General features: G+C 37.8%; 1 protein-coding gene across 1 annotated transcript; it reads left to right on the forward strand.

The window, feature by feature from the left end:
- Window positions 1-255: 255 nt before the first annotated feature.
- On the forward strand, window positions 256-12,133 carry slc40a1 (solute carrier family 40 member 1). The gene is made up of 8 exons (XM_026912575.3): window positions 256-598; window positions 724-791; window positions 1,835-1,994; window positions 3,419-3,534; window positions 6,907-7,033; window positions 8,011-8,253; window positions 8,405-9,049; window positions 9,880-12,133. Exons 1-8 carry the CDS (start codon window positions 565-567, stop codon window positions 10,182-10,184), a joined length of 1,698 nt encoding a protein of 565 aa, XP_026768376.2. The 5' UTR covers window positions 256-564; the 3' UTR covers window positions 10,185-12,133.
- The last annotated feature ends 1,416 nt before the right edge of the window (window positions 12,134-13,549 follow it).

Below are 13,549 nucleotides of genomic sequence, written 5' to 3' on the forward strand. Positions count from 1 at the left end.
TAATTCATTTCTTGAAGGGTGCCAATAATTCTAGCATTCACAAAGCAGCTTTATGGCCCGAGACCTCTGATATGAACACCAAGTTCTTGTGCAAAAAAAAAGCAAAAAAAAAAAAGCACTGTGGTAGGAAACGAACAATGACAGAGCATGTTTTTTTTTTCCTCTCACAAAGAATGACTGGTAAACAACGCAAGCGCTCTCTGATTGGCTGGTGCTGGGTCACGTGTCCCTGTGCGCGTTCATAAAGCGCATCGGCGGCGCGCAGGAGAGTAAACGCGTTCCGAGGCGCTCTCTCGGCTGGTCGGGAATTCTGCAATTCTCCTTGTTTTCGGCAGTAAATCCTCGAAAGAGAGGTTTTATTTCTTTCCGACTTCAGCTACAGTGATAGCTAAGTGTGGAAAGGAGAGGAGAGGAGAAATATCCGTGCATTTTGTAGGAAGTTAAGGTTACAGTGTGTTTGTTTTGCTGGGAATTGCTTCGCCTTGACTACCGCCACTAAGGAATATATCTTATATTTCTATTTTAATTTCTTTTATTGCACAAAAACTATAAAGTGAAGTCGAAATGGAAAGCTCAGCATCTAAAAAGGGCTGTTGTGGTAAGTGATTGTAGATCAGAAACATCTGCAAAACAAGCAAAATAAAAGACTAACATTTATATGTTGACTAGTTTTTTCTGTTTTTAAATTGTTTGAAATGAAGTATAATTTTTCTGTCTTTCCAGATTCTGTGCGTGACTTTTTCACATCTTCGAAGTTTCTTATCTATGTCGGACATGCTCTGTCCACCTGGGTGAGTTTTTACTGGAGCTTTACTAGAAATAAACAAATATACGCAGATAGCTCATTAATTATGCATGCTATACATTTGCATATATTTAATTACACTGCATATGTACATTATAAAAAAAGCATACCTGCATTGTTATAAATTTTTATCATAATTTAGTATATTTATAAACACATGTAACACAGAACAAGGCGAGAGTTATTATAAAATAGTATGCAATTATAACTAATTATTTAATTATAGATGATTATCTGTTATTGATTGGAGAATGCATTATTTAAAAATGTGTTTTTTTAATAATTAATTTTATTTATAAACACAGAACAATGTAGATACTGTTACCAAACTTTTTTTTTTTCTTTTCTTTTCTTTTTTTTTTTTTTAATAGAAGTATTTCTGAGGTGATTTTTTACTGTTAATGTGAGGAATACATTTTTATTTTATGCATGATATTTTATTATTGATACAATATTAATTAGTTAAAAATTCAAGTATTTCTTGAAATAAAAGATAGGAAAATGAAACAATTAGGACAAAAATAAAATTTAACTATTAGTTACAGTGATTAATAATGGAGATATAAAAGTATTGGCACCCCATGATGATAATATTTTTGTTACAGTTACTAATAATGGGGATATAAAAGTATTGGCACTCCATGAATTTTTCTGTTACATGACTAATAATGGACATATAAAAGTATTGGCAACCCATGGTAATATATTTGTTACCATGACTTACAATGGACATATAAAAGTATTGGCACCCCATGGTAATATATTTGTTACCATGACTTACAATGGACATATAAAAGTATTGGCACCCCATGAATTTTTTTGTTACAGTGACTAATTGTGGCAATGTAGAATTATTGGCACCCCATGATGATATAGATGTGTTAGTGTAACTAATAATGGAGATGTAAAAGTATTGGCGCTCCATGATAATAAATATGTATATATATGTATATATATAATATTTCAGTGACGTTTCAAGCTTTGCTGATTTGTTTGATTGTACGACATTGCTGTTGTTTCATCCTCCAGGGGGACCGCATGTGGAACTTCGCCGTGGCTGTGTTTCTGGTCGAGTTGTACGGAAACAGTTTGCTCCTGACCGCTGTGTACGGCCTGGTGGTGGCTGGATCGGTGCTGCTGCTCGGGGCCATTATCGGGGACTGGGTGGACAAAAACGCTCGGCTCAAAGGTAGAAGTTCCCCCAGTAGGGATGGCTCGATACCACAATTTTGTCTTCGGTACGATACTAGGATCTAATACCTCGGTATCGATACTAAATCGATACCATAGGTGACAAATAACCAGCCTCAAAATATATATAAGTGAATTGAAAACAATTTTATTAAACACACTGCTTGAAACTCTGCATGAACAATTGTGCAAAGAAAATGTAAAAAATAAAACCTACATGGAACATAGGTCAAATTTTGATTGTGCAAGAAAAAAAACTGAAGAGATGAAATTAAAATAGGATTATCTCTTCATATCTTTTCAGTCTTTATCAAATGGTGCAAAGAAAATGTATCAGAATCAGGTTCATCAATGCCGTCAAAATTATTCTTGTTTTTTGTTTGTTTGCTGATCACAAAGTACAAAGTAGATGAGGAAAACTAGGATGCCGGGTGTATTCAGAGCGCCGCCATTACTGTTTACAGTGCGTGGAATGGTGCGCTGTGATTGGTTGAGTGGATGGATCGCGTTCTACAGAGAAGGGAGACTGGCGTTTGTCGCGGTTTGGAAAGAAAGGGAGAAAACATGACAGAACAACACGGGAGATATCACATTTTGTGTAAAATTAAAAATTGACTTTTCAATACCGTCCAGATACAATACTGATTTTGGCGGGAACTCAATTTTTTTTTAAATGGCATTTATCACGTTTTGGAAAGAAACTCTTCATTTATACTTCTCTCTCTCTCTCTCTCTCTCTCTCTCATTCACTCAGCTGCTTCCCTTTTAGAGGTCGTCACAGCAGTAACATGCCCTTCATCACTATTACTAATACTAAAAATAATATTAATGATCTCTTTAAAATAAAAGTCTAAATTAAATCAGTTGAAAGAGACACTCAGCTGTTGATCTTTTAACTCCTTGAACAAATCAGGATGAGCGAGTGACAAATGTTTGCTAAGATTTGATGTGTTGCCTCCCGGGGCAGCACATGACTTATAGCAGCGCTTGCAGACTGGTGAATTAAGGTCAGTTGGTTCACCTTTTTCATCACTTTTGTAGGCAAAGTAATGCCATGTTTCACTTCTACCGCTTTCTTTATTAATTTCGGACGTGTAGAGTGAGTTTCACCTGTTTGATCTATTGTCGTTTTCACGCTTGCCGGTTTCGCGTCGGTTTGGGTAACAGTGCCGCGTAGTGGTGAACTTCAGAACACCAGCGAATCAAATACCGAACTGAGCAAAATTATGATATCGTACCGTTTGAAATATAATATATACCGGTATTTTTTCCAGTACCGGTATACCGCACATCCCTATCCCCCAGTTTACTGTTCTATGTGCTTGTACATATACACTCACACTCCTGCTCTGGAATAATAAGCTGCATATAATATCTAATATCCAATCCAACAGTAAATAAGGTGATTTGTGTTTTTTTCAGTGGCCCAGACGTCTCTGCTGGTCCAGAACTGTTCGGTTATCGTGTGTGGTGTCCTGCTGATGCTGGTTTTCCACTATAAAGAACAGCTCACAAACCTCTATAACGGATGGCTGCTGGTGAGTGTTGGATTACTAGTGGTTTAAAGTGTTAGTCGCAGGTACAATATTGTATTTCTTGCCATATACAGGTTGTGTATGATTAATACCAGTTTAAAAAAATAAGTAGAATCTCTTTTTGCTTAAAATTCAAGGTTTGTACAGGTTTTGGGGGTTTTAGTAGTTTTTTAGCTACAGTTTTGGGGGTTTTAGTAGCTTTCAGCTACATGTTTTGGGGTTTTAGTAGTTTTTCAGCTACAGTTTTGGGGGTTTTAGTAGTTTTTAGCTACAGTTTTTGGGGTTTTAGTAGTTTTTAGGTTCAGTTTTTGGGGTTTTAGCAGGTTTTTGTAGCTGCAGTTTCTTACATTTTTCAGTGTTTTCATTTTTAGCTACACTTTATACAGTTTTGGCAGTTATTTAGGTAGTATTTTAGCTCCAGTTCTCAGGGTTTTGCTACAGTTTTGTAAAGTTCTTTAAACTGGGTATAATTTATTTTTTGTACCTTTATGTAACTCTTTAGTCATGCATTGAATAAACAGTCAGTGTAGGTGAATTTATTTAACATTTAAACAAACATCAATCAATACTTGTGTTAACTAACGTTGTTACTTGGTTACTGATGCTTTATTAAACCTAAAGTAAAGTTGATTTGTTAATGTTAAAGCATTGCTAAAATTCAATGTTATGCTCTATGTTAAGACTCTGTGTCTTTGTAATGTGTAGTACGTTTTATTTTATAGTTACCCTTTTCAGGATACAGTTTAATGTTAAAAAAAAAATGTCAAGAAAACTAACCAGGCAAAGTTCATAAACATAAAAAGCAAAGTTCCTTTCTTTTAAACTACACTGGAGTTAAAACGACTGCTTAAAGAAAGTCAAGTTCTTGCAGACAAGCTTACAGGTTAAAGGGCAAATAGCAACACTCTTTCGCCTGGAAACAGATAAGGAGCACAAGGCATTCTGGGTCACTGACACCAGATCTTTACATAAAAGCTATGCTAGCATTAATTCCAGCTCCATTTTAACCCCTTGTAGTCATGGCTTGTTGGTTAGTTATTCATATAAAAGCATATTATTCAGTAACTACAGTGATATGTACGTGAGGAATGCTCTGGGAGTTGAACAGGGTTAAAGCCGAAGTCGAGGAGGCACCCGTCACTGTGCTGTCAACAGAACACCGGGGCCTCGACGTGTGCAAATGAGGCGTGTGGTAGAGCTGGTGTTAGCACACGTCCCTGTTTTACACAGCTGTAACCTGAAACACAGATAAAAAAAAAACAGAGACATGTTTCTAACTGTAAACAGGGTCATGAAGTACTAACATAATGCAGATAGTGTGCGACCTTTTAGATAACTAGGGTTGTTGTTGTTCTGGACTGGGCCTGAATGTAGGCATTTATACACATTTTAAAAGGTTTATTATAATTATTATTATCATCTTTAGAGCAGACAAATCAAAAGGTGTCTCACTGCCTGTGCCAGAGTAGCGTATCTGGTCATGTGACCTCCCAGGCAAAGATTATAAAGTTATTAATTTAGATATTTATCACATGTGCAGAGTGTTTTTGGCATGTCTGGTCACTTTGCAGGTCTACAATTACTGACTATAGTGTTCCTGTTGAGCTGCACAAAGTATTGGCGCCCTCCCAAATACAATATCCGCTCAGTGGTGGTCGTCGCATTACATTAACAGATGGTGGTAGAGGGGTGCCAATACTTTGTACAACGTAACAGATGGATTACAGTCAGTAACTGTACACCTACAATGTGACCTGCATGGTAGCAGGACCTGTAAAATGGTAACTGAGTGTATCTAATGAAGTACAGTGTGTTGTTTTATTAGATTATGGTTTGTTTATTTATATATTATTATATATTATTAGTGTTAGTAGTAGAAGTAGTAATAGTATTAGTAATAGTAGAAGCAAGAGTATTAGTACTAGTAATAATAGTGGTAGTGGTAGTAGTAATAGTAGTGGTTGTAATAGTATTAGTATTATTAGTACTAGTAATAATGGTACCAGTAATAGTGTTAATAGTAGTAGTGGTGGTGGTAATAGTATTAATTGTAGTAGTAGTAGTAGTAGTAGTAGTAGTAGTTGTAGTAGTGGTAATAGTACTAGTATTAATTGTAGTAGTGGTAGTACTGGTATTAATAGTAGCAGTTGTAGTAGTAATAGTGTTAGTAGTAGTGGTGGTGGTGGTAATAGTATTAATTGTAGTAGTAGTAGTAGTAGTAGTAGTAGTTGTAGTAGTGGTAATAGTACTAGTATTAATTGTAGTAGTGGTAGTACTGGTATTAATAGTAGCAGTTGTAGTAGTAATAGTGTTAGTAGTAGTGGTGGTGGTGGTAATAGTATTAATTGTAGTAGTAGTAGTAGTAGTTGTAGTAGTGGTAATAGTACTACTATTAATTGTAGTAGTGGTAGTACTGGTATTAGCAGTAGCAGTTGTAGTAGTAATAGTGTTAGTAGTAGTAGTGGTGGTGGTAATAGTATTATTAGTGCTATTAATAGTATTTGCAGTGGTAGTTGTAGTAGTGGTAGTACTGACAATAGTATTGGTAGTAACCGGTGTAGTAATAGTGGTGGTAGTACTAGTATTAGTATTATTAGTTGCAGTAGTGGCAATAGTAATAGTAGTAACAGTTGTTGTAATAGTAGTAGTAATTATAGTGGTAGTGATACTCTGGATAATAGTATTAGCAATAGTGGTTGTAGTAATGGTGGTGGTAGTAGTACTAGCAGTGGTAGAAAGAGTATTAGTAGTAGTTATATTATTATTATTATTATTATTAATAATAATAATAATTATAATAGTAGCAGTGGTAGTAGGAGGAATAGCATGAGGAGGAGGAGTGTTAGTCGTACTAAGAGTTAAGAGTAGCAATTCATTTTGAGAGCATCAAATTCATATTTAAACTTCTTCAATGCTTCAACACGTCTGACGTAGTTTATTAGGACTTGATAATTAGCAAACTGTGTAATGCAGTTGTACACTTAGTCTTGATTTCAGGTTCGCAGTTTGTGTTCAGAATTTGAATAAAATTATACTAAAAAAGGATCACACACTAAATTGCTAGTAATGCAGTTTGTTTTGTAATGCATTGTGTAATGCATGCAGTAATGCATTGTTTAATTGCTCGCATTCTTCACGAGCAAAAAACAGATTCAAAAATGAAACTGAAGGATAATTTGTGATGATTCAGGGAAACATTGGACAAACTCAAGTTGTTTTTGTTGTTTAGTTGGAACTGTTGCATTATCAAACTCCAGTGTAACGTGTTATTCACAAATTTGGTGGTATTTTTTTAAAAGATCATGTTTAATGTGTGTTGGTTGCAGTCGATGTGCACAGATGCGTTACAGGTTTGCTGCTGTTGTTGTTTTACAGACGTTTTGCTACATTATGGTTATCAGCATCGCCAACATTGCGAACCTGGCCAGCACTGCCATGTCCATCACCATTCAGAGGGACTGGGTGGTGGTGGTGGCTGGAGACGACCGCGGCAGCCTGGCAGGTCAGAAGTCAACACGTTTGCTCTCCACACTGTCACTGATGCTACACAACACTCTTTTTAGTACTGTAATGTCACTTGAATGACAAACATTGTGTTATAGTTTTTCATTTACTGAAGAAAGACACGTCATAGTTACATTTTTATAGTTTATAGTTACTTTTAATGTTGTGGAACGTCCGCAAAACAAGTCAGTTCCTGTTCTCACTTATGTTATAGCAGCTATAAACAGTCATTCTCTCAACAGGCTCTTTTTTTTCCTCCCTCTTTAAGGTAATAAAACTAAAAAAATCAGCGTGTCATGTTACCAAGAAACCATACTTTATACGATAAACAAATAAAAAACGGAAAAACAGACTTTAAAGGGTTAATAAACCCAGACTGTAAATTCATGCCCGTTATCACCATCATCATCATCTGCAACAGCCAAACTGCTTATGGCTTTATAAAATCTCAGGATAATTACATCTCCATGTTCATCTGCAGTGTGTTAATGACTCTTTTTGAGCACCATAAACCCAGTGTAGCAGAACGCTTGGATAGAAAACCCGCTGAGCAGCTGGAATTTACGGCTGATTCCACAAAGACAGCTGATTAAAAAACAGGAAACGATGGATTAATGATTTGTATTCGGAAATTGCATTCACCAGAGGAAATACGTGTTATAAAAAGTTATTATATAACAATTTGTTGTTTGAGTTTATTGTATTTGAAGTTTAAATGTGGTTAATGATTTTCCTATAACAGGAAACACGACACTGAGTGTTTTATTTTTTGCACAACACAACATGCGTCTTATCTCTCGCAATTGACTAACATGAGCCTCATCTTTTTTGTCAAGTTTAAATTATAATAAAATAACTATAACTCTAAAATGTATATTGTATTGATTCAAAGTTTAGACTTAACAGATTTTCTCCACTTGCTTCTTTAAACTATGAGTGAGAAATAATTTTTTTTTGTATAACTTTCTGTTCTAGACATGAATGCCACGGTGAGAATCATCGACCAGCTGACCAACATCCTGGCCCCGATGCTGGTGGGACAGATCATGGCGTTCGGTTCGCATTTCATGGGCTGTGGTTTCATCTCGGGCTGGAACCTCTGTTCCATGTGTCTGGAGTACTTCCTCCTGTGGAAGGTGTACCAGAAAACTCCAGCGCTGGCCATCAAGGCAGGACAGAAAGACAACCAAGAGATGATGCAACTCAACATTCAAAGAGGTGAGATTTTAAAGAGAGACACAATCTTACGAAAAGACTCATTTTTAGAGTAGACATGCTGTGTGTGTGTGTGTGTGTGTACATATATATATATATATTATCGTATCACTTTCCCTCTACTGATACGCTTGCTCTTGTGACTTTCTCTCAGAACTGGAGAATGGTGAAGGCCTGGCTGAAGGTTCACAGCTGATGAAGGAGGGCTCTGTGGTGAAGTCCGATACAAAGGAGAAGCAGGGCTGCTGCTATCAGATGTCTGAACCCCTGCGCACTTTCCGCGACGGCTGGGTCGCCTACTACAACCAGTCCATCTTCTTCGCCGGCATGTCGCTCGCCTTCCTCTACATGACCGTCCTGGGCTTCGACTGCATCACCACAGGTTACGCCTACACGCAGGGCCTGAACGGCTCCATCCTCAGCATGCTCATGGGAGCCTCGGCTGTCTCGGGTATCTGCGGCACCGTGGCCTTCACGTGGGTGCGCAAGAAGTGCGGCCTCATCCGCACCGGGTTCCTCGCCGGCATGGCTCAGCTGTCCTGCCTCATGCTCTGCGTCGTGTCCGTCTTCGTCCCCGGAAGCCCCTTCGACCTGAGCGTCTCTCCCTTCCAGAGCATGATAAGCCATCTGCTAGGGGACAAGGCGCCGCTGAACGAGGGTCCCACCATGGCCAGCGGGATCACCACCGAAACCCAGGCGGCACTCAACATCTCCACCATGCAGGCCGAGGAAGTCCCATACATCGAGTCCTATCTGTCTGTCAGTCTTCTCTTCGCTGGAGTTATTGCTGCTAGAGTGGGTAAGTAGACATGTTTAATTAAAAATAAATACACAAGGTGTCTTTTTCTCAAACGCTAGTACAAAAGGTTGGATAAAATGAAGATAAATTATACCAAGATTGTATGTTCATGGCCCTTCATTATCACAAGTTCAGTGCACTATTAAAATTAAAAGATTATTAAAAGAACATAATTACATAATAAAAGATTAAAAAACTAGAAGTTCATTTTTCTCTTTTTTTGCCCTGTTAAAAAAAAAAACAAACAAACAACTAAGGGGGATGCAAACTTTTGCAATAAGCTGTATTGTATGTTATCTTATGGAATGTAAGATGGGCAGAATGTGGGTGATTTGAAAAAATTTAATTTATATTTTTGTTTGTTTGTATAGGAAAACTAGAGTACATTTTTTTCCCCTTTAAAAAACGTTATCACTTACGTTAGACAAAAATAACGCAGCTTGTCGTTACCGAAAAACTGCAAAATGCAAACTCCCCTTCCATAAATGTTAAATAAACGTTTCCCTACAGTAAACACCATATCACTGATTTTTTTTTTATTCCTGTGAATCACATCCCTGTGAGTGAGCTGTTACTATAGAAACGATATAACGTGATCCCGAAATTAATATCATTAGAATCTTCGTGTAAATACACCACATGCTTCATCGAGAGTTATCTTGATTACTAGATTATCAGAAAAAGAGAAACAGTAGTCAACTGTCAGTGTGACACAAGAGCTGTAAAGCCAACCTTTGAGGCCAATCATCATTTGTGTTAATGTGGCAGTAAAATAAAAAAAAGAGCTGTGTAACATCAGCTGACTCGTTATTTCCGCGGCTCTCTTTCAGGTCTTTGGTCTTTCGACTTGACCGTGACCCAGCTCATCCAGGAGAACGTTGCAGAGGCGGAGCGAGGGATCATCAATGGCGTCCAGAACTCCATGAACTACCTCTTAGATCTGCTGCACTTCATCATGGTCATCCTGGCACCCAACCCCGAAGCTTTCGGTCTGCTCGTCATCATCTCCGTCTCCTTCGTCGCCATGGGGCACATGATGTACTTCAGGTTCGCCTTCAGGAGCCTCGGGACTCGGCTGTTCTTGTGCTGTTCGCCCGAGCAGAAAACGGACGCTCCCTCACTTCCATCCGTTTAAGCCGTTTAGAGTGACACTCATCCCTGCTACGACGACGTATTACTCTGAAACGCTGCGCGATCGTACTAACCACGCTTGCACAGCCAGTGTATCTACTCATATTTAGCACTGTTCACCTCCGAGGTGCTGCAGAAAGGACGCAAAGAAAAAACCCACGTGCAAAAACGCCGTCACTCTTTAGTTCCCTTTACCGTGCTGCATGTGACTTGTATTTATTCTGCTTAGCTAGTGCATGCTTTATTCAGTTCCATTTTAGCAGCGTATTGTTACTTAACGCTTCATTTTCTGTTCTTGTTTTTTTTTTTCTCCTCGCAGTTCAGGGCTAAAGCGTCACATTCAGGAATACACACGATCTACAATCTGACATTACATCTGCTCTGTTGTCAATATGTCAGCTTTGGTGGTGCTATTGTGTTACTGCAAAAGCTATGCGCTCACTTGCATGTTGTTTTTTTATTTTAAATCCAAAGTGGAATTGAAAATCGCTTCAGGCTGAGGGAGTGAGGGAGAACAACCGTCTGCCTTTTATACATTCCAGGTTCTATATGTGAACACAATGTAATACAATACAATACAGTATAATATAATCAATAGCCGTTTCTACTTTTTAAACAATCCCATGGCAACTTGACTTCAGAGTTTGTTTTATCTTTCATTTTTCATTCTTATTTCACTCAGAAAAAAATCGGCACAGTGCATTAACCTGTGATATATTACGTTATATTATAGTATATATGTTAGAATAACTATTTCTGCTTTTTTTTTTTTTTTGAACCTGTTGCTCATGGCAACCTAAAATCAAGGTTTTTTTTTTTTTTGTCCATTTTAATTTCAAAAGTTTACCCAGTGCGTTAACCTGGATGTTCAAATCAACACCCTTTGATTTCAGTTGCACAAAATACAATTTTTTTCTTTTTTTTTTTTTTTTTGTCCTCTCTACCCCAAATTTTTCAAACACAAGCACTTTAAGTGATTAAGACTTAAGCGCATCGATGCACATTCAGGTCTGTTTAACATTTTGCACAATTTCCTGCCATAGCAGAGTACCAGCTACACAAATCCAGCTTTAATAATCGTCTCAAAAAAAAAAAAGGAAAAAAAAAAAAGAAAACCTCAGCTTTTACAGGGGAAAATAATAATGTCAGGCTCTGCCCAGAATTCAGTGGTCTTGCTAGAGGAGAAAGTAAACACAGCGTATTTATTATTTCAGCATGGGTTTGGAGGGACGTCTCGAAAGACCTGCCAAACCAGAAAGAGCAGACGGCAGAAATGGTCTCTGCTTTTCTGTGCGGCGTTTTTGTGTAATGACGGAGGTTCGAGAGAAGCACGGGTCAGCTGTAGAGGATGCCTGGAGACAGGGAGGGTGTTCTTCAGCTGAATGCTGAGTCAGCGCTGAAGTAAACGAAGGCCAGCTGGTCTCTGTGTGCAGACGCAGGTGTTTTAACAAAATGCATTGATTCTTTTTTTTTTCGCCCCGAAAAACGTGAGCACATATCCAGCAACAGGACACTATTAAAGATAAAGATTCTTGTTTCAGGACTTTTACTCAAACGTGGCTATTTACTACTTTGCTGAATGTTTGTGACAAAAAAATTATATATTATCTCTATGACTTTGATATATGACTTTTTTTTTGTACATCTGTAAAGTTTTTTTGTTTATACACACATACAGTACATATAAAAAATATATATACGTGTATATATAGTCTAGTGTTGTGTTCTAGTGAAAAGTCTGTCAACCTTTCCTGCTTTTCCTCCCAATGTTAATCCTTATAATGTTATAGTGTTATAGTGAAACATCACTGTAATGTGCTGTTCGGCACACAGAATCGACACAAGTGTGGCGCAGTGACACTCCACTCTGATGGAGGAACAGCAAACAGCTCAGGACTCGTATGTTTCACATGCTTGCTTTAAAAATTTGCAATAAAGACGTTTTTATCTGTACAGAGCGACACTGTGTTTTCTGTAAGCACACAAAAACTAAAGCGCTGATCTCATGAAAGTTTCCCCCTGGCTTGCACTCGTTGTGCAAGGTCACATTCCTGCACTCATTCATTCAAAGTGGCCTCTCACACTGTGAAAGAAGCCAAAGCATTAAAGCGACAGTTCAGTGCAAAAAAAAAAAAGTGTTCACTATGTTCCCCGTTTAATTGGAAGCTCTCAAGATGATTTTGCTGAATGTTTCGCACTGTTGTCCTGTCTCAAGCCATGTTTCATTTTAATATCTTAGAATTAAAATATATTGGATTTTTGGGGTATATATATATATATATATATATATATATATATATATATATAAGCATATAAGCACAAACAAAATTATAAGTATATAACTAACACACACACCACCCTCCTAGGCCCTGCCATCCAAACTGTAAAGAAAGCTGGAATTGATGTGGACGATGTTGCCAACATAGTGACTTTGGCAACTTTGCCACAGACCAATCACTGATCGCCACTGTTCCCGACAAACCAATCACTGATCTCCATTATTCCCGACAAACCAATCACTGATCATCACTGTTTGTGATAACCAATCACTGATCGCCGCTGTTCCCGACAAACCAATCACTGATCTCCATTGTTCCCAACAAACCAATCACTGATCATCACTGTTTGTGATAACCAATCACTGATTGCCACTGTTCCCGACAAACCAATCACTGATCACCATTGTTCCCAACAAACCAATCACTGAACGCCACTGTTCCCGACAATACAATCATTGATCTCCATTGTTCCCAACAAACGAATCACTGATCTCCACTGTTCCCAACAAACCAATCACTGATCATCATTGTTTGTGACAACCAATCACTGATCGCCATTGTTTCCAACAAACCAATCACTGATCGCCACTGTTCCCAATAAAACAATCACTGATCACCACTGTTCCCGACAAACCAATCACTGATCACCACTGTTCCCAAAAGACCAATCACTGATCATCGATTGTGACAACCAATCACTCATCACCGTTGTTTGTGACCACTAATCACTTTTTAAATCCTGCCCCCACACTTCTTTGTTTTAGACTATTCACAGTAATAAAAGTGAGTTATTCCATTCGTAACCATTTCTTTCGTGTCTCCTACTACCACTGCTTCATTTTGTCCATGTTCTTGATAGAATTTTGTAAATATGTAAATACGTAGTTTGTAGTGCTGTGACCAAAGACGAATTCTTTCTATAAGAAATTTAAAGTCTGTTATTTTCTATTCTAATAAAACTCTATTGCTTAATAGTTTCCCTAATGCAAACTTATTCTAAGTGTCTTCAGTAAAACTTCCTTCTGCACGTAACATGTTGATATGTAAATACTCATGACCAATCAATGAATATGTAAATTAGTCCACAATG

The sequence above is a fragment of the Pangasianodon hypophthalmus genome, chromosome 5 (assembly GCF_027358585.1).
Source record: "Pangasianodon hypophthalmus isolate fPanHyp1 chromosome 5, fPanHyp1.pri, whole genome shotgun sequence".
NCBI lineage: Eukaryota > Metazoa > Chordata > Actinopteri > Siluriformes > Pangasiidae > Pangasianodon > Pangasianodon hypophthalmus.